The sequence below is a fragment of the Globicephala melas genome, chromosome 20 (genome assembly GCF_963455315.2).
Source record: "Globicephala melas chromosome 20, mGloMel1.2, whole genome shotgun sequence".
NCBI classification, from domain to species: Eukaryota; Metazoa; Chordata; class Mammalia; order Artiodactyla; family Delphinidae; genus Globicephala; species Globicephala melas.
Window position 1 is genome coordinate 50,288,109 of NC_083333.1, and position 27,223 is coordinate 50,315,331.

The 27,223-nt window shown below is 37.6% G+C and overlaps 1 protein-coding gene and 1 long non-coding RNA gene across 4 annotated transcripts in view; one reads left to right on the forward strand and one right to left on the reverse strand.

Moving 5' to 3' along the window:
- Positions 1–27,223, forward strand: part of LOC115866350 (uncharacterized) — a 78,475-nt gene that overhangs the window by 31,567 nt on the left and 19,685 nt on the right. For both annotated transcript variants that reach the window (XR_011377088.1, XR_009560492.1), the window contains exon 2: positions 3,248–3,400. This is a non-coding gene — a long non-coding RNA (uncharacterized lncRNA). The remainder of the gene's footprint in view (positions 1–3,247; positions 3,401–27,223) is intronic.
- GDPD1 (glycerophosphodiester phosphodiesterase domain containing 1) overlaps positions 15,597–27,223 on the reverse strand; it is a 44,773-nt gene continuing 33,146 nt past the window's right edge. The window contains exons 5-10 of one of the 2 annotated variants that reach the window (XM_060291173.1): positions 26,485–26,603; positions 25,887–25,976; positions 22,012–22,145; positions 19,083–19,142; positions 17,303–17,354; positions 15,597–16,896 (exon numbers count right to left, since the gene is read on the reverse strand). In XM_060291173.1, the coding sequence (XP_060147156.1) occupies positions 16,774–16,896; positions 17,303–17,354; positions 19,083–19,142; positions 22,012–22,145; positions 25,887–25,976; positions 26,485–26,603 (578 nt within the window). In that variant the 3' untranslated portion in view covers positions 15,597–16,773. The remainder of the gene's footprint in view (positions 16,897–17,302; positions 17,355–19,082; positions 19,143–22,011; positions 22,146–25,886; positions 25,977–26,484; positions 26,604–27,223) is intronic. The other variant, XM_060291174.1, reaches the window with a different exon arrangement.

The window sequence follows — 27,223 nt, forward strand, 5'->3', positions numbered from 1 at the left end:
AAGAACATGGAGCAAAGAAGTGATCCCTACCTGATCCCTCAGGAAGAAGCAATTAATATCCTCAGAAGAAAATAGGGTACTAGTGAGGCTACAGGATTTCTCTGTTGGTCAGGGATTTTTCAAGAATTGGTGCTAATAGTTTCAAGAACTCAGAAGAGGGACTTCCCCAGTGGCTTGGTGGTTAAGAATTCGGCTTCTAATGCAGGGGTCTTGGGTTCGATCCCTGGTCGGGGAACTAAGATCCCACATGTCACGGGACAACTAAGCCCACATACAGCAAATACTGAGCCTGTGTGCTCTAGAGCCTGAGCGCCACAGCTAGAGAGAAACCATGCGCCAGAACGAAGATCCTGCATGCTGCAACTAAGACCCAAGGCAGCCAAATAAATAAATAAATATGTTTTTAAAAAACAACTCAAAAGAAAGACACCAGAAATTCAGAATACAGTAAAACACATTAACTTTGATGGTTTCCTATAGGAGCTCTTCAAAAGCAATTTGACAGATTTTAAATTTGTTTTACCAGAGCTCAGGTTAGATATTATTCAAATCAGTTTTGTTTTGTGAGAAAATTTTCACATTTAAATAAAGAAGAGGTAAGACAGAGCAGTATCATGAAAATCCTTCCCAATGCATTGTTGTAGCCCACACTATGCTTTCACTAATGCCTCAAAATATCCCATGAATAGAATACGTTTGGATAATTAACACAGACTAGATTGCAAAATGAGAAAAGTAAGCCATAGAACAATATGAATAGTGTGATATGTGTGATAAAAATGGAATGATTTGTTTATACTTGAAAATATTCCAAACACATGACAAACAATTGTCATTTTTGGGATGTGGAGCTAGATAAAGAATGAGAGACCCATTTTTTTACTCTACGTGTGTCTGTAATTGTTGGATTTAAAAAACATAACATTTTTACCCTATTATGTTTCCTGAAGACCAAAACACATATGCTAAAATGTTATGTAAGTTAGAACACAGACCCTGAAAGCACATTCATTAATAAAGTGTAGTCATTTAGCTTTGTGATCCTTCCAAAGATGAGGATGAGTGGCTTCTGAGGCCATCTCCCACTCACCTCCCCATCTCCCCTAGGAGACTGTCATGAGACAGATTCTTTAAAAAAATAAAAATAAAATAAAGTGTAGTCATTTAAATGGTGGTATCAGGATAGAACAGACTCTAGTGCAACAAAATGATTTTCTTGTAGATTAGAGGTGGACAAAGCAGCAAAGCATAAGAAATTTGAGTTGCAAACCAAAGCGGACATCAAGGAGCTGAAATGGGTTGCTTCCCATAGTTATGAAAGCTCTCAATCACTGGAAGAACATGACTGGAGAGTAAATACTCTTCTATCAGGGATAGAAGTATTTCTGTTCGGGTAAGTTTAGAATAGATGATCAGTAAATGCTAATGTTCTAAAAGTATTAAAAATCTAAAATATTTCCATTTATTCCAATTTTGTTTAAGGACAGATGCAATGGGAATTTGCTGGTGATCCAGTGGTTAGGACTTGGTGCTTTCACTGCTGAGGGCCTGGGTTCAATCCCTGGCTGGGGAACTGAGATCCCGCAAGACATGTCCCCCCCATCCCCCCCCCAAAAAAAGACAGATGAAATAAACTTTTCTCTTCCCAAATTGTCAAGGTCTTATTAGGCCTACTAAATAACTTTAAAAATGGTTTTTAATTTTTAATTGTGATGAAATACACATGATATAAAATATGCTATCTTAATTTTTGTTTGTTTTGGATGGAGTTTTAATAAAATGTCAGTTGGCCAGTTACACACACATAAACTTTCACAGTTTGTTTTCAAATGATTGAGGTAGTATACGTTAGCAGAAATTACAGGCTCCCTTGTAACCTCTGGAGATGACTCTGTAGATGGAAAACCCTATTTATCCACCACCCAAAATTTACCAAATCTATTTTGAACTTATTTTCTAAAACCATGTTTTTATTTAATCCATCTTAACTATTTTTAAGTGTACAGTTCAGTGGCATTAAATCTATTCACATTGTTGTACACCCATCACTACCACCTATTTCCAGAACTTCTTTCATCTTACAAAACTGAAACTCTATCCATTAAACAAAAGCTCCTCATTCCTTTCTGCCCCAGTCCCTGGCAACCATCATTCTACTTTCTGTCTCCATGAATTTGATTACTCTAGGTACTTCACATTAAGTGGACTCATACAATATTTGTCTTTTTGTGACTGGCATATTTCACTTAACATAATGTCCTCAAGGTTCATCCATGTTGTAGCATATTGCAGAATTTCCTTCCTTTTTAAGGCTGAGTAATATTCCATTGTATGTACATACCACATTTTGTTTATCCATTCATCTCTTGATGGTCACTTGGGTTGCTTCCACCCCTTGACTAATGTGAATAATGCTCCTGTGAACATGGGTGTACAAATATCTTGACAAGTCCCTGCTTTCAATTCTTTTGTATATTTAGCCAGAAATGGAATTGTTGATCATAGGTAACACTAGTTATAATTTTTTGAGGAATTGCCCTATTCTTTTTCTATAGCAGTCACACTATTTTGTATTCCCAACAGGGCATGAGGGTTCCAATTTCTCCACAGCCTCTTCTCTACTTGTTATTTTCTTGATTTTCTTAAATAGTAGTCATTCTAATGATTATGAGGTGGTCCTGATAACTTTTTTAAAAAATAACTTTATTTATTTGTTTATTTATTTATGGCTGTGTTGGGTCTTCATTGCTGCATGCAGGCTTTCTCTAGCTGTGGCGAGGGGGGGCTACTCTCGGTTGCAGTGCGTGGGCTTCTCATTGTGGTGGCTTCTCTTGTTGCAGTGCACGGGCTCTAGAGCACAGGCTCAGTAGTTGTGGCACACGGGCTCAGTAGTTGTGGCGCATGGGCTTAGTTGCTCCATGGCATGTGGGATCTTCCCAGACCAGGGCTCGAACCCGTGTCTCCTGCATTGGCAGGCGGACTCTTATGATAACTTTTTAAAACAAATTGTTTGGGTGAAGTTATTTCAAAAACTGGTGAATTTGGAAAACAACAATTTTTTCTTGAGAAAAAATTTGCCATAGTTCTTCTCAACATTTCCCAATTGAGCCAAGAGGTATTTTTCTTCCAAGATGATATCATTTATCTAAGTTTTTGATAGATCACATTTGGATCGCTGTTAATGGTTAATAGGACAAAGTGTATCCTGTTACATTTTGTAAAACAGCCTAAATGTTTCTTATTTCAGAATCACGTGACCTAAAAGTGATGACTGCAGGAATATAACCAAGAAAAGGGGAAATAAATCAGCTACAGAGAAGGCACTGGGCAAAATTTGTAAAGAGTTATACAGCTCATCTGAACTTTTACTAAAGTACACAGAACTGTAGTTTCTTCATTGGTAAGTTTTAATATTTGACCTCAAAGATTTCAGAAAAGAGAAATGGTGAAATTCCTGAATTTTTTAAAACTCAAATTTCTTTATTTCATAATATGGTGAAAACGGTTAGAATGAGGAAATGAAAAAAAATCTCCTGTGTAACACCATACAACAGTTGGAAGAGGACCAGCACTGATGTATATCAAACATGAATTTGTTTAATCAAAAGTCTTGTTTGGAAAAGAAAGGAAAACAATTACATAAGAGCTAATTTAATTCTTTTTACCACACTCTTTCCATGGTCATATTTAAGAAATTAAGTGACCAAATTTATGAGGAAAGAACCCACCTTTTAACAGCAGTGTTGTGTGGTGAAACAGCTTTGAACCTGGTCTCTGAAGAAATAGGCTTGCATATCAATTTACCACCTCACTAGCTGTGCAATCTTTTATGAGTCACTTAACCCATCTGGGCTTCTGTTTCCTCATCTGTAAACCGGAGATAACATCACAGGACTATGATAAAGATTAAATAAGATGATAGGTATGATGGCACCTGGCATACAAAACATATTGGATAAATGTTAACTTCATTCCTTTTTCCACAGTAGGGTCGGAGTTGTCTAGTTATTTTGTAGAGCTTTAAGCATGCGTACTCGGGCTGTGGATAGTGTTTCTCAAAGAATGACTTGAATCAGAATTTTTCATATTCCCTCCAGAAATATGTTTCTTTCCAATCTCAGTAAAGGACTCCACCATTCAATGATTCACTTGTAGAAGTCAAATCTATCAGTCAGCCTAGAGTTTTTCCCATTTCTTCCTCCACCAAGTCCACTGGTTCTACCTCCAAAATACATCTCAAATCCAGCCAGTTCTCTCCATCTTCACTCTCACTGCCATATCTCTATTTCCATCTTTTTTTTTCTTTTTTGTTATATTCACTAGTTTAGTTTTTAGATTCTACATATAAATGATAACATTCAGTATCTTTCTCTGACTTATTTCACTAAACATAATGCCCTCCAAGTCCATCCATGTTGTTGTAAATGGCAAAATTTCCTTCTTTTTTTTATGGCTGAGAAGTATTTCATTGTATATATATATATATATATATATATATATATATATATATATATATATATATATATGCCACATCTTCTTTATCCATTCATCTGTTGATGGACACTTAGGTTGCTTCTATATCTTGGCTATTGTAAATAGTGCTGCTGTGAACATTGGGATGCATGTATCTTACCAAATTAGTGTTTTTGTTTGGATATATACCAAGGAGTGGAATTGCTGGATCATACTCTATTTTTATTTATTTATTTATTCAATATTTATTTATTTGGTTGCACCGACACCTTAGTCGTGGCAGGCGGGCTCCTTAGTTGTGGCTCATGGGCTCCTTGGTTGTGGCATGTGAACTCTTAGTTGTGACATGCATGTGTGATTTAGTTCCCTGACCAGGGATCGAACCCAGGCCCCCTGCATTGGGAGCACAGAGTCTTATCCACTACGCCCCCAGGGAAGTCCCAATCAGACTCTGTTTTTAGTTTTTTGAGGAACCTCCATACTAATTTCCACAGTGGCTGCACCAATTTACATTCCCACCAACCATGTAATACAAGGCTTCCTTTTTCTCCACAACCTCATCATCATTTGTTATTTGTGGTTCTACTTCCATCTTGTCCTTTTCCAATCGATTCCTACTCAGCAGCAAGAATAATCTTTAAACATATACAACCCTCCTCTGCTTAAAATACTTAATGGTTCCTCATTGCCCTTGGAACAAAATGCAAATTCTTTACCATGGCCTGCCCAGGAGGCCCTACACCATCTGATTCCTGCCTAGCTCTCCAGCCTTATGGTGCAGTTTACTTTGCTCCAAGCACACTGGTTTCCTTTCTACTCTTTGAAAACGCCAAGCACTCTCCCACCTTTTACACTTGTGGTTTCTTCTGCCTCAAATGCCCTTCCCTCAGGTTTTATCTCATGTTTCAGGCTGAAATGCCACCTCCACAGAGAGGCCTTCCCTGGTCACTGAATCTAAAGTTACCACCTGCTCCCTTAATCCTCTATCACATAATCATTAGCCATGATTAAGTTGCTTCCTTGTTGTGTGTCTCTTCTCTCAAAGGCAGGAACTGTGTCTCGTTACCTTTGTACCCATAACATCTTACCTGGTGCCAGGCACATGGGGCACTTAAAGAGCTGTTGAATGAATGAATAACTAAATGAATTAATGAAAAGAAAGGGGGCAAAGGCTTGAAAATCTGCATTTTGGCTAGCTTCCCCAGTGAATTGGTCAAGGAATAAATAGGAAGCAGATGCATACTCAAATTAGACTAGTTTGAGTATTATTTAATAAGACATAATCTACAACGGTATGGGAAAACCACAAGGATAATAAAATGTCCAAGGACTAGTAATAGTGCTCTTACCACCCATAGAATGGAGAAAGTTTGGGAGCTGTTACTGGAACCTGGAAGGAGAGTGTCCTGGAGACAGAGCCACCTTGAAATAATCTTGCCCTTCAGTTAAAGGACTCAGTCAGCCCAAACTGATTTTATAGAAAGGAACCTGGGAAAAGCAATACCATTCTCTCTCTCTTCTCTCTGTCTCAACTCGTACTAGGGCTCCCCACTGGACAAACCAGAAGGAGATTCTGACTGGGGTTAGGGATCAGATAGCATTTTACCTGTAAGGTTTTATTTCTTCTGTTAGAAAAAACTAAAGCCTATAAAATAAGATATAATGTCAATTCTGGGTGTTAGTTTCACAAATGTTTAATATTAGTTTTTGTTTTTATCTGAGATTTCTGAATTTCTCAGAAAAGTGGTGGTAGTTTTCCATTTACTTCCATGTTTAATGGTTTTGGTTAGTGATGGAATATCAACCATTGATTCCCATCTCCACAGTGCTGTCAACATTGTTTAAGTAACACTACCATATATATAAAAGATAACTAATAAGGATCTACTGTATAGCACAGGGAACTCTTCTCAATACTCTGTAATGACCTATATGGGAAAAGAATCTAAAAAAGAGTACATATATGTATATGTATAACTGATTCACTTTGTTGTACAGCAGAAACTAACACAACATTTTAAATCAACTATACTCCAATTTAAAAAAATTGTCATGTCAGAGAACAGAACATACATTTGACATGTGGGAATTTTCTCTTCTGTAGCTTTTATTTGGAAATTTTACTTTTCATAGGATCACATTATGACCTCCCCTTCTACCTGGTTTTCGATATTTCTCTCAGCACTGAATAGTGAATTGAAGACAAGTTAGAAAAATCAGAGTGAGTGTAAAAGTTAAGAAGACCCAAAATCACACCAATTCTAGCCTGGTGACCTTATAAATTCCCCCAATTTTAGTTTCATCTAAAAAACGGGGATGTGATAATATCAACTGCTCTACCAGGTTTTTGTGAGAAACACGTGAGAATGTATGTAAAAGTGAATAAAATCGAAATAGCTATATAAATGTAACATATTACCATTATTCAGCAATACCAAAACTTTTGAACCCACTGACACTTGAAGCTTAATTTGAATTTAAACGTTTGAAAAGGCGTTTGAGTTTTTTTTTTTCTCCTTCTCTAACAACCTATGGGCTTGTTTGGTATCATCTATCTACGTAAATCTCCAAGTAGGTATCCTAGGAAACTAAGAAATACACAGCAGCTCCTCTCCGACAACTCCAGGCCACACTAGATTTCCTATTTTAGCCCCTCCATGGTCAGCTACAAGTGCTTCCTGCTCCAGCTCTCTCAGATTTCCTCAATTTACCCATCCTATCTCCACCTCCCCCCACAGGTAACCAATCTCCAGCTCTTCCACTTTGACCCCCCCATCCCCCCCGTTATGGACTGAATTGTGTCCCCCCTCCAAGTTCCTATGTTGAGGCTCTAAACCTCAGTGTGGCTGCATTTGGAATTAGGGCCTTTAAGGAAGTAATTAAGATTAAATGAGGTCATAAGACTAGGGCCCTAATCTGATAGGACTGTTGCCTTATAGGAGAAAGAGACACCAGAGACCTCCCTGTGTGCATATAGAGAAAAGGCCATGTGGGGATATAGCAAGAAGGAGCCATCTGCAAGTCAGGAAGAAAGGTCTCACCAGACACCACCCCTCCTGGTACCGCGATCTTGGACTTCTAGCCTCCAGAACTGAGAAAATTAATTTCTGTCATTTAAGCCTCCCAATCTGTGGTATTTTGCTATGGCAGCCCGAGCAGACTAATACACTACCTTTAGTTCTTCTATTTTCTTTCAAGTGCAAAAACATGCCAGTGTTGTACACTCCCAGTCTACCCTGGAGTATAAGAAAGAAAGATACCTCTTCCTCCTCTTCTCTCAGCTCTCGATTACCTACTAACTAAGCCATACATACCAAGGAGGGCAAGAATTTTTCTGTATGGCTTACATACATCTGTAACCCAAGTACCTGGCTTGGCAGGCATTCATAAATATTTGTTGGATAAATTACAACCTATTCAGTCTTGAAAGGGATCTTTGCCCACGTTCTTCTCTCTCCAATATTTCCAGTCTCTCTCCACTAGCTCCTTCACCTTTTCACACATTCATAAGCCTCCCCATTTAGGACACAACTCACTTGATACTGCTGCCTTTTCAAACGTCTTTGTTCTCCAGTTTCTTAGAATAAGTGGCTGATTTTTACTAGCCTCACTTAATACCATTCAGTCCTCTTCCCCCTTGCAGTCTGGTATCAATTCCATCAACCATAGGGATAAATAAACCCCAGTTAAGGAGGCCTCCTTTTTTTTTTTTTTTTTACATCTTTATTAGAGTATAATTGCTTTACAATGGTGTGTTAGTTTCTGCTTTATAACAAAGTGAATCAGTTATACATATACATATGTTCCCATATCTCCTCCCTCTTGCGTCTCCCTCCCTCCCATCCTCCCTATCCCACCCCTCCAGGCGGTCACAAAGCACTGAGCTGATCTCCCTGTGCTATGCGGCTGCTTCCCACTAGCTATCTACCTTACGTTTGGTAGTGTATATATGTCCATGCCTCTCTCTCGCTTTGTCCCAGCTTACCCTTCCCCCTCCCCATATCCTCAAGTCCATTCTCTAGTAGGTCTGTGTCTTTATTCCTGTCTTACCCTTAGGTTCTTCATGACATTTTTTTCCCTTAAATTCCATATATATGTGTTAGCGTACGGTATTTGTCTTTCTCTTTCTGACTTACTTCACTCCGTATGACAGACTCTAGGTCTATCCACCTCATTACAAATAGCTCAATTTCGTTTCTTTTTATGGCTGAGTAATATTCCATTGTATATATGTGCCACATCTTCTTTATCCATTCATCCATTGATGGGCACTTAGGTTGTTTCCATCTCCAGGCTATTGTAAATAGAGCTGCAATCCTTTTAAACCAGATGCAGCCATCCTTTCCAGGCCTTGCCTTCCTTGACCTCAATGTCCTATTAGGGACACTGCTGATAACCACTTTCTTAAATTCTCTTCTTTCATGCGGTTGAGGACACTCTACTTCCCTACTTCTCAGGCCACACATTCTCTGTTTCCTTTGAGCATATTCTAAGGCTTAACTCTCTGCTCAGTCGTTTCCCCCACTCACTTTTTTCAAGAATTTTTTTACTCTCCTAATTCAAATTATCAACAGGTTTGACTCTTGATAAATCACAGCTGAATTCATTTCATTTTAAATGCAGAATCTCAAGCCTCCAATTAGCACTCAGAACATCCCAAGAATCCCACTATGTTTCTCTAACAGGAACACATTCCCATTTCCCAAGGTGACTATGACAGAAAGGCTCCTGTTTCCTCAAAACTTTTACACCCCTTTCTCCATTCCCAGTTTTAGCAAAGACCTTGTCTCACCTGTCATCGAGAAATTAGAAACCATTGGATGAAAACTCTAATCTTCCCACCAACAAAGAACAAAGCCCTGCTTTCATTTGTACCTTGATATTTTTCATTTACAATGGAGTAAGTGTCCTTCTTCCCATGAATAGCTAAGCTCTTCACTATGTCACATCCCACTCTTTTTTTTTAATTTTTATTTTTTGGCCGCCCCTGGCGGCATGTGGGATCCTAGTCCCCCAACCAGGGATCGAACCTGTACCCCCTGATTTGGAAGTGCCGAGTCTTAACCACTGGACCACCAGGAAAGCCCTGCCTCTTCTTTTTATTCTTAGTATCCACCAAGCTCTTTCCTGCCTCCGGCCCTTTGCATAAGCTCTTCCATCTGCTTAGAGTGCTCTTCCTCCTATTCTTTGGTTGGTTCATTCCTCTTGCTTTAGATCTCAGTATAAATGCCACCTCCTCAAAGAGACCTAACTTGACCATTTTACCTAGAATACGCTTGACTTTGTTCTTCCTTAGCTCAGTCCCTTGTTTATGTCCATAATATTTGCTTCAACTTGAAATTAACATTTGTTCACTTTTTTTGTTTGTATTCTCAAACTGAATATAAGATCCATGAGTCTATATACGATGTCTATCTGGCTTACCATTATACCTCCAGGTCTAATAAGTGACTGACCTACAGGAGGTGCTCAATAAATACCCACTGCATAAATATGTGATCATACTGATTTCCTACTTCCTCCAGAGAGGGAATTCAGTGATTGGAGGGTAGGAATGGGAAAGAGAAATTTCACCGTATATCCTTTTGTACTCTATGAACCAGTGAGTATATTACCTATTCAAAATAAATTACATTAAATTTAGAAAAAAGAAGGCAGTTGTATTGTTCCAGTCTATAGATGATGGTAGCTTGTACTAGGATGGTGGCAGTGGGGTTGAAAAGAAATATCAATAAATAGATTTGATATCTAGGATTTCATGACGGAGTATAAGGGGGTGAGGTATACATAAGAATGTTCATCACAGCATTATTTATAATAATGAATAATTGGAAACAAATTTCTAATGAAGGGAAATAGTTCAGTAAATCATGGCACATCTACTCGGTTAAATAGCATTCTACCTTTTTAAAAGAATTTATAACATGGGAAACTGTTCATGTAATATTAAGTGGAAAAAAACCCAAAATGTAAAAGTACATATAACAGTGTAATCATTACCATGTAGAAACCCCAAAAACTATGCACTGTAAAAAGATAGAAGAAAATAGAGCAAAAAATTAATAAAAAGTAAATGTCTTTGAGTTGTGGAGTTATGAATTTTTAAAAATTATTTTATTTATTTATTTTTGGTTGCATTGGGTCTTTGTTGCTGCATGCGGGCTTTCTCTAGTTGCGGCGAGCGGGAGCTACTCCAGATGTGGTGTGCAGGCTTCTTGTTGCAGTAGCTTCTCTTGTTGCAGAGCACGGGCTCTAGGCGCGCAGGCTTCAGTAGTTGTGGCATGCAAGCTCAGTAGTTGTGGCTCGCGGGCTCTAGAGTGCAGGCTCAGTAGTTGTGGCGCACGGGCTTAGTTGCTCCATGGCAGGTGGGATCTTCCTGGACCAGGGCTCAAACCCGTGTCCCCTGCATTGGCAGGTGGATTCTTAACCACTGCACCACCAGGGAAGTCACTGGAATTATGAACTTTTAAAAAATGTCCAGATAATTTCTGGATCATATCCAAAGCAAAGCCATAATCCCTCTTTCCTGATTTGTTGGAAAGAAGTGGTTACGCAGAAAAGCTGGATTCTTTGGTCAACTCCAAGTTGGCAGTTAAAGGTTTCTCTTCTCAAGAATTTGGAAAAAAGTCACCTGCTAAGGCCCTGGACACCTAACAAATCTGTGGTAGCTAGAAAGGATTTTATTTTTAAATTCTTTTAAAAATAATTGATCTCTATTAATTGTAGAAAAATTAGAAAACATAGACAAGTAAAAATAAGTCACTCATAATTCCATCATCACAAAAACCACAACTAACACTTTGGTAGCTATCATTCGCTTTTTAAATGAATATGTATAAATATTTTTTGATTATAGAGTATATGGTCTTATGGTTTAGTCTTTTTACTTAATAATATCTCACATCAGTACACACAGAACATTAATATTTTAATAATATCATTATTTGGATTTATCATAATTTATGTAACCAGTTCCTTCATGTTGCATACTTAGATTGTTTCTAACTTTTCACTATGCATATGTACCTTTGGGTACTTGTCTTGCTATTTTCTTAGGATATTATTCCTAGCACTGGAACTTCGGAGTGAAAGGATATATTTAAAAATACTGTCAAATTAATCCTCAAAGTGTTCTGCCAATTTATATTCCCACCAACAGTTCATGAGTGCCTGTGTCCCCATGCCTCTCACCAATGCTTTCACTCTTGCCCTTCTAAGTTAGAAATTGGTATCTCACTCAACGTTGTTTGAATTTATAGGTCTTTACTAGTGAGGTGAAACATTTTTTGATTGTTGACTTTTTATATTTGTGGATTACCTGTTCATATCTCCAACTCATTGTTCTTGAAAAGTTTTTGACCAGAAAGGACCATAAACCCTTGAGGAACTGACTGAATGAAAAAGGCTTAGAGTGAGTTAGGAAGGAAGGAAGAAAGAGCGGTTCTACTCGAGGCTGAAGGGGGAAAAGGTCTTAGATCAAAGATTACAGAAGCAAAGAAAAAATTTTTTTGCAGAAAACTCCTTTTCTAAGTCAAACTTTATGTGGAACTCACATATGAAACAGAAAAAAGTGAAGCAGCGCTTGTCGACTGGGAAGGGGTAACACCCAGCTATACCTGCTCAGCCCCCTCTTAGCATAACCATCCCAACTCACCCAGCAGAAGCTGCCTAGGCCCCGTCTTGGGGCTTCAAGGAACTAAAATTTACAACTAGTGGGCAATGGGGCTTCCCTGGTGGCGCAGTGGTTGGGAGTCCGCCTGCCGATGCAGGGGACACGGGTTCGTGCCCCGGTCCGGGAAGATCCCACATGCCTGGGCTCGTGAGCCATGGCCGCTGGGCCTGCGCGTCTGGAGCCTGTGTCCGCAACGCGAGAGGCCACAACAATGAGAGGCCTGCGTACTGCAAAAAAAAACCAAAAAACAAAAACTAGTGGGCAAACAAGACCAATGTATTTGTATTATTTTCATAAGCAATGAGTTAAAATTATGCCTTTTTATTATAGACTTCTCTACTTTTGAAAGAAGAGGGCATAAATGAGTGGGGAAAAATGTTATCATTCAGTCTCACTGTGGTATGAAGCATGCTATTCACAACGTAGGCATCTGGTGGCATAGCAACCTATTCAAATTGCAAGTAGAATACTGAGAAGGAACTAATATCACCTTTAAAGTGCTAGCTTTGGAACTTCCCTGGTGGCTCAGTGGTTAAGAATCCGCCTGCCAATGCAGCGGACATGGGTTTGATCCCTGGTCCGGGAAGATCCCACATGCCACAGAGTATCTAAGACCCTGTGCCACAACTACTGAGCCTGAGCTCTAGAGCCCGTGCTCCGCAACGGGAGAAGCCACCGCAATGAAAAGTCTGCTCACCACAACAAAGAGTAGCCCCCGCTCAACACAACTAGAGAAAGCCCACACGCAGCAACGAAGACCCAACACAACCAAAAATAAAATAAATACATAAAAAATAAATTAAAAACATAAACATTAAAAAGTAAATAAAAATAAAAACAGCTGAAATTTATGCTAAAAAATAAAGTGCTAGCTTCACAATACCTATAAAGTACACAAAATTCCTAAATCTATTCTTCCAGATCTATCCTTTCATCCTAGGGCTAATATACCTAAACTCGAACACCTTTCTGTCATTTCAAAGAGTACCCATATACATTATTTTTACCACCAAACTGGACCCCTCTCCAAGTTCCCCATTTCCTGCAGCTTTGGAGTTAGTAGTGAACTTTCTCTTCTCCTTTTAAGCTCATCTAGTCACTTATTAATTTTTCCGTTACAGAGACGCTTAGATTCATTGTTTCCCTACTTATATTGCCCCTGCTTTCATCTGGACACGTATTACTTCATTCCTGGATTGCTGCAAGAGTTTCCATCTTGTAGACTATTGCCAAATTAATTTTTATGCAATCTAATGTTAATTGGAACTGTATAGCCTTCTGACCTGGTTTCTGGACTATTCTCTGGTCTAGGCTTATATCCTTATTTCAGCTTATAGGATGATCCAACTTTCCAAACAATAGTTTGTCAGTGTTATACAAAAAAGGCAGAAAAAGATAAACATCACTAGTGGCTTTATGAATTATGTCGGTATGCTCCCAGCATTCTGATCTCTTTGACTCTTTGATCTGACCACTTTGGTCCTGATCTCGTTTTGGTGCCTGGTCTCTGACTGCTATTTACATCTTCCCTTTGGTACTGAAATGATTATGATATATTATTGTCTGGCAGTTTCAGTTCTTGTTTTTAACATCTCAAGTTTAGCCACCTACTTGACACATGACTTTTGATTCAGAACAAACTCTTCAACCTGGCATTCATGGCTTTCCTTAATTGGAAAGGAAACTTTTTTTTTTATCTATGGCAGATTCTCTCTTGATATATATTTTTTAAACCTTTTCAGGCCCACCATGTTGCACAACTCTAAGCAGAATCGTTCACATTGTATTTTGTGTCAATGATTTCCCATACTAGGACATACGATGATTTATGCTTTACGTTCTCTTTTCCTACCCCACTGCAGCCATTCTTTCTCCACAGTTGGGCTACTAGATGCCCACCTGTAGCCAGGGCCACACCCCAATTTCTAGAACAAGTCCTGGCCAGAAATGAGCGGTTGAACAGCTCTGGGACTCAGTGTCAACTTACTACTGTAATTAGTCCAGTGTTATCACTCTGTTTTTCGGTTCTATTAAATGAGCTTCTTTCCAAGATCTGGGTCCTAGTTCTTGTAACTTGTGTCTTGGTTTGCCTTGGTAACATGCCTCGGACCCTAGTCCTATAGAGAAACTCTTACTACTTCAAGTTAAAATTCACAAATTCCGGCAGGACTTCCCGGGTGGTCCAGTGGTTATGACTCCATGCTCCCAATGCAGGGGACACAGTTTCAATCCTGGGGAAGATCCCGCATGCCACGCAACGCGACCAGAAAAAAAAAAAAAGAAGATAGTAAGAAAATAAAATTCCCGGGCTTCCCTGGTGGCGCAGTGGTTGAGAGTTCACCTGCCGATGCAGGGAATACGGGTTCGTGCCCCGGTCCGGGAAGATTCCACATGCCGCGGAGCGGCTGGGCCCGTGAGCCATGGCCGCTGAGCCTGAGCGTCTGGAGACTGTGCTCCACAACGGGAGAGGCCACAGCAGTGAGAGGCCTGCGTACCACAAAAAAATAAAAAAAAAAAAGAAAAGAAAATTCCCTCATGCCAATTTCCTACTGAAATACCTACCTGTAACTGCTGTCCACTGCCATGTATTTGGGATTCTACTGGCATGCTGGACTATAGGTCTGTCAAATCTTTTTTTTTTTTTTAGGCCACACCTCATGGCTTGTGGGGATCTTAGTTCCCCACCCAGGGACTGAAGCCGTGACCCCTGCATTTTAGGAGTGCAGAGTCTTAACAACTGGACCACCAGGGAAGTCCCTGGGTCTGTCAAATCTAGTGCCAGCTTCATCCCAGGCAAAGGGTCTAATCCCATCTTTTGACCACTTCTCTAGCCTTCCCTACCACGCAATGCCTAGCAATATCTCTCAGAATGAAAGGGTATCTAACCTCTTTTAAAATGTGATGCCCCAATCAGAAAAGCAATATTCAGATGTTATCTGATAACTCTCCTGTTATAGATACTATACTTTTATTAAATGAATTGAAGTCACCTTGACTATAAAATCATCAAACTTTTAAAACATGACTTTCTAAACATCTTTACCATGCTGGGTACTTTATCTTCTACTGATTGACACAAAAGATATGCTTGCCCTATAATATGAACTGCATCATAACTGAATCATAACAAAGCAAAAGCTGGAAAGGGTAAATTGCAAAAAGAATTATATCAAAGATGATCAAAAAGATCTCTAGCAACTATAATCATAAATTACTATAAGCGAAAGTGAAAATGATGGATTTAATGGATTACCTGCCCAAGTTATTTACTCAAATACCAAGCGGCAATTTCTTTACCATAAAAGTGTTTCTATATTTTATTTTCCTTACACTAGAGAGAAGTCTCAGGTGTATTTAGTTACACTATCAATTTACCATCTCATTAAATTCTGAAAAATAGTTATAAAGCATATTTGGAATTATGACTGCAAAACAAAAACACCACCAATGAAGAACCCTTACTTTGTTTCTGAAAATTTTATTTCAGTTTAAACAAAAAAACCAAATGTCATTTATGTCATCCAGGTGGGAGAGTATGATCATCCTTTGTAGCTGTTAGCTGGCAAACTTCAAATGTTCCAGATTATACTTACCTCCCAGAGAGATAACGAAAGTAAGTCAAAAAGATTAGAAACAGATTTACATGAAGTCACGTCAGAAAATCTGAGAAAGTGATGCCTAATGCTTTGAGAAATTCTCTTTCCACTAATACTCAGAAGAATAGATTCTTAAAGATCAGGAGGAGGTGGCTTATACTATAAGTTTTAGACACAGTGATACGCACTTTCATTAGTTTCATATGATTGTTAGGATTCAAGATGTTATTTAAAATCTAGATGTAGGTCCAGACAGTTAGTCATTGCCAACAATGGAAAATGTACATTTCTTTAGAGGAGACAAAAATGTGATTATTTGCATCTTGCCTTAATTTACAATTAAGTCCAATTTTAATGTTTACAAAAAAAAAAAGACACAGTAGCTTTGTTACATACCTGAAAAAGATTCCAAATAGAATGTCCCTATTGACAACAGCAACCAAGAAATTCGAATTTAGTCTACAGATTTTATTTCTGATCATGTAATAAACTTTCAGTTATTTCTTTGAGTCTGCTTTCTGCTAACAATGTTCAACTTGTCAGATAATTACATCACTGATTTCCGAGCTCTCCTTTCACTGTATTTTTCCCCTTTAACTAAGATGTACCTAGAAATAAGAAGACAACTCGGATAGCTGTAATGGCCTTCAATAATTCTGTCTTACTAATTAGTTGATCTTATTCCAGTGAAGACTAATGTCAAATTTATCCAATAGTCTTTGATTTCAGAATTACTTATAATAGTAGAATACTGCATCATATACAGAAATCTTGATCGATAATCTTCTACTTACATCTCATAACCAGTTTTCTTTCTAAACAAACTATTTACAAATGTAAAATATGCAATATTGTTTAAAATAGATATACAATATATAGTTTCTACATTCTCAGACAGGCTTAAAAATGAGGTAATAAACACTTAACTGATTAAACCTTTTACCATTCCAGAAATGGCTTAGGGAAATAATAACAATTTTTTTTCTTAAGTCTTTTCATGTTTTCTTTGAATGCTTCTGAGTACCTCCTTTTCTATTCTGAAAAATTATGTAAAAAGTCCTTAAGTTTTGTTGGATAGTCTGTCATCACCCCAGTTGCTCCCAAATCAAAAGCTCTTTTGTATTCCTGCTCTTCATTTAATACCCAAATGTACACCTGAAAATTAGAAACATGAGAAATATGAGAAGAAATGTTAAAATAGAAAATTATTTTTATGGTAGCATTTATCCACTACAATCTCAGCACACTTAAAAATAACCTTTTAATAACCTGCAATTTTAAGAAATCGTTGAGCCCTTTAAACAAAGTCCACTTTGCTCATTAAATATGACCGTCCCACCTCTCGGCTTCAACTATTCTCACCAATACACAGGTGAATTCTGAAATGCCAATACTTTCTTGTTAACTGTAAGGCAGAGCTTAAGGTCTTCATATGAGAACCAGTAAAGCAGCAGAAGCAGAGTCAGGACCATAGTAAGTCAGTTAAAAGTTCCTGCCCCTTAAACTTGTGTTAAACTGCTAAACTACGCTGTTTCTAAAATGCATCATTCCAAAAGCTTACCTGAATGCCTCGGGCAGTGAGGTGGTCGAACAAAGCTTTTCTCATTAGTAGACTAGAAAAGAAAAGCACAACAGATTTAGGTACTCCTTAGCCCTAAAGGAGCACTAAAATTAGTCCTCAGTCCTAACTCAGTCAATTTAAAGTTTCTAATTCCTAGCTGAACTTAATCCCAACGTTTTGGCAATATAACCAACGGCCTCAAGCAATAATAGCTACTGTGGGTGCATTTGTATCTTAACTGCTGAAACTCCTTTCTACTCCTTGCTGCCACTAGATCCCCAGGAGATGTATTCTTATTGAAGCAGCTCAGTGCAGAAGGGGCTTCCTCACTTTCCTTGCTGGCATCATAATGAGAGTGAGAAATAACTGGGAAGTCGGTGTTCCTAACTTTCCAAGTTAAAATAAAGCAGTGAACTTGGGTCAAATTCTATAACATCACAGTCCATTTACAAAATGAATTAGTCTTTTGTGAGCTATCTTAGAAACTTAATGTCCAGGACTTCCCTGGTGGCGCAGTGGTTAAGAATCCGCCTGCCAATGCAGGGGACACGGGTTTGAGCCCTGGTCTGGGAAGATCCCACATGTCGCGGAGCAACTAAGCCCATGGGTCACAACTACTGAGCCTGCGTGCCACAACTACTGGAGCCTGCGTTCCTAGAGCCCGTGCTCCGCAACAAGAGAAGCCACCACAATGAGAAGCCCACCCACCACAACTAAGAGTAGCCCCCGCTCACCACAACTACAGAAAGCCCCCGTGCAGCAACAAAGACACAACACAGCCAAAATAAATAAATAAATAAATGTATATCAAAAAAAAGAAACCTGATGTCCATTAATTACACTATCCTTTATATAGGGAAAAAAAGCATTTTTTTTCAGTTCCAAATAACTAACTTAAAAATGAACTTTTAGAATACAAATCACTTGAGGAAGATGGGAACTTACTGTACTGAAAAGCTACACATACTGTTTCTATTCTGTTTATGTCCATTAGAATGATTAAGTAACAGAAACTAAAAATCATATGCATTTAACACCAATTAAAAATGCATCCTTAAAAACTAGAAATTAAATCAGGAATACAGCAGAAAAGAAGAAACCCTGTGGCACAGAGAAAAGATACAACTAGTTTTCCAACTCTATGAAAGAGGAGCTAGTGATAAAAGGTTGTGATTTATGACTATTACTTAAGCATTCAAGGTTCCACTTTAAAGCAAAGTATAGCACAATAACTTTGTGGGGTTTACCTAACATTAAACTCAACACGTCTTAGAATTTAACGCATTTTATCTAAAGTAGATGCCCACCATATAGACAGGGCTTCCTTTTTGCTGTTAAGTCTCGCTGCAGATTTTCCTGAGAGATGTGCCATTAGTCAATATATACTCTTACATATATTGCATTGCTATACACACTTCGTTTCACTGTATTTTTGACTGCAGGCTCGTGGAAACAGTGACTAAGTAGAGGGGATGGGTATATATCCCGGCTCTGCTACTAACCAGCTACATAACGCCAAGTACTGTAAATCATCTAACTTCGGGTAGGTGGGTGCTCAGTTTTCTCCTGAGTTTGATGAGATTATCTCTCAATTCTTCTTAAGGTTTTGTGACTAGCAATTAAGCTAGTTCTAAATGATTCATACATCATCCGTTTGTATAGTAGATGTTCAACACATCCCTGTTACAAATTACATGTAGAAAGCCTGCTCTAAACTATAAGCATCGTATTTAATAGAGTTAAAACAATAATTTGTATATCAAGAAACTAAAATTCTTACATATCAGAAAGCCAGATGAGAAACTTTTGACTTCTGGACATGGTGTGTGGTTCTTTTAGCCTGAGGCAAAATAAAATTTAAATCATAAATTAGAAACACAGGAATATATCAGTGTGATAAAATAAAACAAGTACAAAAATAAAAAGAGTGCCTTGTCTGCACTTAGTATATGTTTAAAAAATATTTGGAAAAGGGCAAAAATAAGTTCAAACAAAGCCCATTTGGGGTTTCTATTTTCATTGATTTCAAGCTAATTTTTTGCTACAATTCAAAGGTTAAAATTAATAAGTTATCTTTCCAGAGACCTTGGGTGCCCAGAACTCATGTCTCTTCTCTTTTCTGGTGAAGCCTCTTTCTTTTGCTTTGTCTGCTGTAATTTTGTTATGTAGTAGATTTAAACACACAACCAAACTTTACTATGGATTAAAAGATATTTGGGGTAAAAATGAGACTAAAAAAACCCTAAAGGCATTTTTTTTCTTTCACTTTCAATGTTTTAAGACCTAGGCCCTGTCCTTTTAAAATATCTCTCCTACTGAAAGAGTATACATGACTTTTAGACCTAAGCTGAGCTCCTTCTTCAGCCTCTTTGATGCCTAGAGCAGCACCTGTGTCATTAACTCTGGGTTGTGTCCAGAGACATCTCTGATTAGTCAGTCTCTCTACTATGAAGATTCCTCAGCTTCTTTCTAAGTTAAACAGCACAGAGTGATTTTTATTCTCCCCAGATCTTCATTTCTTATTTCCTTTCTAACTCCTCCTATCTACACTAAATTCATTTTTTAAAAAATAAATTTATTTATTTTTATTTTTGGCTGGGTTGGGTCTTCGTTGCTGCTCGCAGGCTTTCTCTAGTTGCGGCGAGCAGGGGCTACTCCTCGTTGCGGTGCGCGGCCTCTCGTTGTCATGGCTTCTCTTGTTGCAGAGCACAGGCTCTAGGCGCGCAGGCTTCAGTAGTTGTGGCACGTGGGCTTAATAGTTGTGGCTCACGGGCTCTAGAGCACAGGCTCAGCGGCTGTGGTGCACAGGCCTAGTTGCTCCGTGACATGTGGGATCTTCCTGGGCCAGGGATCGAACCCATGTCCCTTGCATTGGCAGGCAGACTCTCAACCACTGTGCCACCAGGGAAGTCCACTAAATTCATTTTTTGTCTTTTTCTCTGAATTCAGTTTTTATTTGAAGCTCTCTAAATAAACTCTTCTTTTCCCACTAACTCTAGCCCAGGTAGAAAGTCCTGATTGCAATTTCAGGAATCCCAAGAATTTAATAACTCAAAATACTAGTTATTGACAACAAATGATTATGTTGTCTTAGGAAGTACCGTCTTTCATTAAAAAAAATAATAAGGACTTCCCTGGTGGCGCAGTGGTTAAGAATCTGCCTGCCAATGCAGGGAACACGGGCTCTATCCCTGGTCCAGGAAGATCCCACATGCTGCAGAGCAACTAAGCCCGTGAACCACAACTACTGAGCCTGTGCTCTAGAGCCGCGAGCCACAACTACCGAGACCCCAAGCCACAACTACTGAAGCCCACGCACTCTAGGACTTGTGCTCCGCAACAAGAGAAGCCACTGCAATGAGAAGCCCGCACACTGCAACGAAGAGTAGCCCCCGCTTGCCGAAACTAGAGAAAGCCTGTGCGCAGCAACGAAGACCCAATGCAGCCAAAAATAAATTAAAAAAAAAATAATAAAATATACAAACACATAATATCCTACCAGTGTCTTAATCCATAATCATTTTTTAGAGAAAAAAATTAATTCTATGAAGTTTGTTCATATGTCTATTTTTTAATAATATTTGCTTCTAAAAGGAACACATGGAGATGATCTAGAGAGCACAACAGTACACTCTTGACCAGAGGAAAGCTAAGTACTTTAGGAATAAATGGTTAGGAATTATTTTAATCTAACAAACAAAAATGGTTTGTTTGTAGACAAGAATGATTTCTGCTGTTTCGTTTCAGAAACAGCTACAAACACTGCTAGTAAATGTAATTGGGAATAGATAAAATAAACATACTCATAACTAACAAACTCAAACTGGAAGACAAGCATGAAACATAGATGCTGAGTACAGGGGTACTGATCAACTTGTTTCTCTTAATGATATTTCCTAATGACTTATGCACTAATGTTCAGCTTGATTTTTTTTGAAGTTCTGTGGGGATGAAAAGAGTTTTCATGCAGGTGAAGTCACATTTAAATGATCTCCTCAGAAGCTCTGAATTCCTTTGTCATGGCTCGGTTATTATTAGAAATGTATAGCTAGGAATGACATTATAAGGGTAGGGGATTGTGAGATGAAGCTCTCTAATAATAATGATAAAGATAATTTAACAATAAAAGTTATCATTTATTGACTGCTTATTATTTGCCAGGCAATGCTAAGTGTTTTATATATTTTTATCTTTGTAGTAAATTAGTGTGTGAAAAGCAAGGCTTTATACCCAGCAGAGAAATTACATAAATATGGAATTACATAAATATGTTAGTTTTATAAAAACTAACTCTATCCTTTTCTTCCTCCCATCTCCAGAGGTTTTTCTGCATTGTTGTGGTGGTGGTGGTGGTGGTGATTTAATACTAGTGGTGAATTTGGAGCTTAATGGAATTTCAGCTGGGTATAGTTGTCAATCAAGCAGAAGGAAGTAAGGGAAGGTGGAGGGCAATTGCTATTAGATGTTTCAATGATTAAGCTCAATTCTTTTTACCTGACTTCTGAGTACACAGGCACTGAAAGTCATTGTTACCTGAAATGGGTCAGGTAAATACTTTAAAACCTTTATTATTCATTTTAGAGAATGAATCTTAATTATATCAAATATGGAAATAACTAGAGCAATCTATTCTTTATCACTGATATCAACAAGTCTTCATCTTAGGTTTCCTGTAATTGAGAATTGATGAAAACAGGGTAACCACTTACTTCAGTATGATAGAAGGCATTGGGATTTCAAAAAACTGTTCTCGAATGGGCACAAAGGGCAAGAGGCCAGTGAAGAACAGGCCAAGAATGAGCAGAACACGTTGTAAACTGAAGAGTATAGGAATTTCTGAATTCTAAAAGACACAAACAATATTGTTCAAATATTGTTCAAATAAAGGGGTTTATTTCACAACCTTCAAAATTTCCCAAGACTGTGTCTTGACATCTGTTAAAAGTACTCCCTGAATTATCAACATCCATTTCTAACACACCACACTTAGAAATGACTAGTCCTTGACAAATGGCTCAGGATCTATCTTGGAGGCCTATAGTATTAATTGATACTCAAGTTTCTCTATTCCCTACTCTCTGCTTTTGCAATACCATTTCTGTCTGTTACTGCTTGTCCTTATCAGTAGAGATTAAACATACCAAATTTAATTGGAACAAGATAAAGAAATAAAATATTCAGTAACCTTCTACATATTCAATAACCATATATATAATAAATTTTTAAACAGTATATGATACAGATATGAATATAGATATATATTAATGGTGTTGAAAATATGTCACCTTTCAGCTACATATACATATTTTCAAATGTAAATAGGACTTTGTAAACTAGTCTAAGAATCTAACCACCCTTCTAAGTTTCTATTACAAAATGTGTTCAAGATCCCCAAACCCTTCAACTGCAAGCTTCATATATATGTGAACTCTTTTCATCTTGCAAAACTGAAACTCTGTACCCAGTAAAGAGCTCCCCATACCCGCCTCCTCCAGCTCCTCCTATGTCTGTCTTTAAAACAAATAAACATTATAATAAATTTGAATATTTCTGAATAAAAGTAATATATTGAAAAAAATCATGCAAAAACATAATTTATTTTCAATATTAGCTCTAAATTACCTACTTCTTTATTTTTTAAAAATGGAGTAAATAAGTTTGAGGACTTCTTTTGCTCCTAAGTTCACATGCTGCTTTGTAATATTTTCAGTTTATTTATATACAGGTGTTCCAGCTGCAACACAGTATACAAGTCCCTGAAAAAACTTTGATTTATGCAAATTCATACACTAAGAATAACAGAGCTCATAGGAGGAAATAGGGCTAGGGGCTGACCCTCACAACTTATGCAACTTTGGAACCAGAGAACTAAAAACAGTAACTGGTACGTCTGGAGAGCCATGCAAGGTCACTGGTAGGAGAGGGCTAGGAGCGGTATGCTGGCATACTGCTGGCATAATAACTGGTTGTCCCTGTATTCAGTTAGAATATCTGGAATGGCACCCAGGCATTAGTATTTTTTGAAACAATTCCGGTAATTCCAATACACAGCCAAGGATAAAAACAACTGCATTAAGTATGAGCGAATAAAATGTCATTAGATGAGAATAAGTGCCACATATTTTTCCCAGCACCACTGTGTCCCCCACTTTCTTTTATTTTTATATTTTTAGTTTCTAGCATCTGGGAATTAAAGAGCTAATATGAAATTCTCATAAATCATACTTTAAGAATTGTAAAAGATACATGACTTAATTATATAGCATGTTCATAATACAAATGACAATTATTGTTGAGACATTCTTACTGCGGTGTTTGAAAATTGCTGCTGAAAATTTTGGAGTTTTTAAATTCTAAAATGACAGAAAGCCAGAGGCTTCTAGAAAAATATGTGAATCAAGGGAAAAGTTCTGTGATTCTGGACCAAAAGTGAACTTACTTTTAATTTTGAAATAATTATAGAGTCACAGGAAGTTATAAAAATACAGTAGAGGGCTTCCCTGGTGGCGCAGTGGTTGAGAGTCCGCCTGCCGATGCAGGGAACACGGGTTCGTGCCCCAGTCTGGGAGGATCCCACATGCCGCGGAGCGGCTGGGCCCCGTGAGCCATGGCCGCTGAGCCTGCGCATCCGGAGCCTGTGCTCCGCAACGGGAGAGGCCACAACAGTGAGAGGCCCGCATACCGCAAAAAAAAAAAAAAAATACAGTAGAGTCTTGTATATCCTTAACCCAGCTTCCCCAAATGGTAAAATTTGATGTAGCCAGTTGTATCAAAACCAGGAATTGACATTGATATATTACTGTTAGTTAGACTGTAGACCTTATTCGGTTTTCACCATTTTTAAAACCTGTGCTCATTTGTGCATGTGTATAGTTCGATGCAATTTTAACCCATGTATAGATTTGTGTAACCTCCACCACAATCAAGGTGCAGAACTGTTCCATCACCACACAGAAACTCCCTCCTGCTACTTCTTTGTATTTGCACCCACACCCAGTCCCTGTCCTCTGGGAGCCACGAATCTGCTCTTCATGTCTGTAGTCTTGAGAATGTTATATAAATGTAATCATATAACCATTTGAGGTTAATTTTTCTCACTAAGCAAAATGCCTTCTAGGACCATCCAGGTTGTTGCATGTGCCAGTAATTCATTCCCCGTTACTGCTGAATAGTATCACATTGTATGGATGTGTTAGTTTGTTCAGCCACGTACTCACTGAAGGGCATTTGGCTCATTTCTAGGATTTTGGTATTGTGAATAAATCTGCTATAAACATTCATGTATAGGTTTTTGTGTGCATAGTTTTCATTTTTCTGAGATAAATGCCCAAGAGTAAGATTGCTGGTTAATATGATAAGTGTATGCTTAGTTTTGTAAGTAACTACCCAACTAATTAAGAGAGTGGCTGTTCTATTTTACATTCCCACCAGCAACGCAGGTGAGATCCAGTTTGTCCTCTTCTTCTCTAGCATTTGCTATTATCACTATTTTTTAATTTGAAAAAATTTTTTGAATGATGTAAAAAGATCAGCCGGTCATGAAGCCTCCAGTATACTATCTCCCTTTTAATGACATGTGAAAATACTATCAGACAATGATTAGCTATGGAAGTCTCAGTCCTAAATTGTTGGAGACCTGAAGCTACTCAGCCCATTGATTATTCTGTTCTCTCCTTTTGTACACAGATACCTTGGGATCTCACAGAGCCTGCTGCACATAAATAAAACGTACTTGCCTTAATGAGAGCCTCATTACTTTTAATTGTACTTTTAATTGTAATGGTTCTTGAATCTATGCTTTTGCCTTCTTTGCTAGGAAGGAACACCTTCTCAAAAGAATTCTTTGTATTTTAGAATTACTACTTGTGTCATGGTATTCCCTCTGCACTATCACTTGTATTCTGAAAGAGAATCTTCAGTGTTTAAGGTTTTTTAACACTTTGAATTTCAAATCCTCTTAGCTGATTATACAGCTAAATTTGCTTATAGAGGCTTAGTGTACCATTTCAAACTATATCAACTTAATTTTTTATAGATATATTTTCTTCAAACAGAAAAATTTCAGTTGGTGGATGGCCCTACTTTTATATACTACCTGATAATCATGATCCTGGCTTAATTTGATTAATTCTATTTGGGAGGTATGGTAAAGAAAGCTTGAGCTATAGAGTTGAAGGATTAAATACTTTCCTTAATTCAAAATTACACAAAAAATTTTGATTAACTAACAAAAACTAGACACTAAAAAATAGAAATCATATTTTGTTTTATAATATACATAATAAAATTAATAAAATGTTGGCAAACAACTAATATTACCATGTGAAAATAATAATTCTGTGAGCCAGTCCAATTATATTGAACTTAAATTGCAAGGTCCACTATCTCTACTAAATCCATTATCTATAAATTCATCATCTTTATTCATAAATTTCTGGTTAGTTGCTTCCATCCAGTACCGTCTGCCTTTGCATCAAGGCTATGAAATAAAGATATTAAAAAAAATTATTACTGTATTTACTTAACATTAAAGATACACAACAGCAACAAAAATAGATCATTCTGTACCATTTATGAAGCTTACCTCTTTGTAGCACTTTTCTACAATTTCATAACTGGCATTACCCCACACTGTTATGTGTTCTCGTCTGTACTGCTTCACCAACTCTGAAACCTACATGTGAAAATTCAAAATTTTATGCATGTGCCTATTTGTAAATCCACTTACATGATTTCACTTAAACAATGGATTACAACTGACTATCTGCCAGTGCATACTATAAAATTTTGGAAGAACTGATACACAAATTCAGATTATTTTATAAAGTACAAGAAATTACATTTTACCATTATATGATTTATTTAATAGAAGACAACTGTTTAGTAATTTGCTATAAACTAAGTACAAGTGAAACTAGAAGAAGTTAATTAGGTAAATGCCAGAGCGATGTGTTCACAGAAGCTCACTTTTATCCATGCCTGCGACATGACAAGTCACTCTGAAACAGGCTTTCCTACAGTACAGTGATGTCTTCTACCAGGGCAGTATTTGAAACAATACTGATCCCTAGAGTATCACATTTCCTTGAACATTATCAATCTATGCAGGCACCTACTCTAGCCTTATTTAGTTTGGATGAAATCGGATGCAACACACTCAGAGGACACAATGCCTTAAGTACCTTCTTAATCAGCAAATTGTTGTTGACTTTGATATCGATGTTAATAGGAGTGTTAGGAAAGGCCTCAAAAACTTCCTTCAGTAATGGAATTCGGTTATCTTTTCCTTCACATTGGCATGCTGAGAAAGCAAGATTTTTAAATATATTTTTAAAAGATAACTTACAGTTTTTTGATGATTAGAAAAGTTATAGTATGTAGTCATAGTAGGACACTTACAAAATGATGAAAAATATAAAGAAGAAAAGAAAAATCATCTAAAAATCCAACAACTTAGATAAAACCACTGTGATCATTTGGTGTATTTTCTCTCCTCTTTTCTTCCTATGCATAATCTAATTAGTTATAATATAGGGTCCCTTCAGATTTTAAGCTGATTTTTTCACATAAGTAAAAATAAGTATTGCATGTTAATATGCTGTATTTATGATTATGATTAAAATTTTTTTCCATTAAATTTTTTGAGATAACTGTAGATTCACATGCAGTTGTAAGAAATAATACAGAGATCTGTGCAGGCTTTACCCAGATTCCCCAATGGTAACCTCTTGCAAAACTACAGTACAATATCATAACCATGATATTGACATTGATATAATCCACTGATCCTATTCTGTAATTATTATTTTAAAAGGTTTTAAAATACTCCACTGAGTAGCTATACAACAATTTAATTTTTAAAATTTAACCATTCCCTGGGGCTTCCCTGGTGGCGCAGTGGTTGAGAGTCCGCCTGCCGAT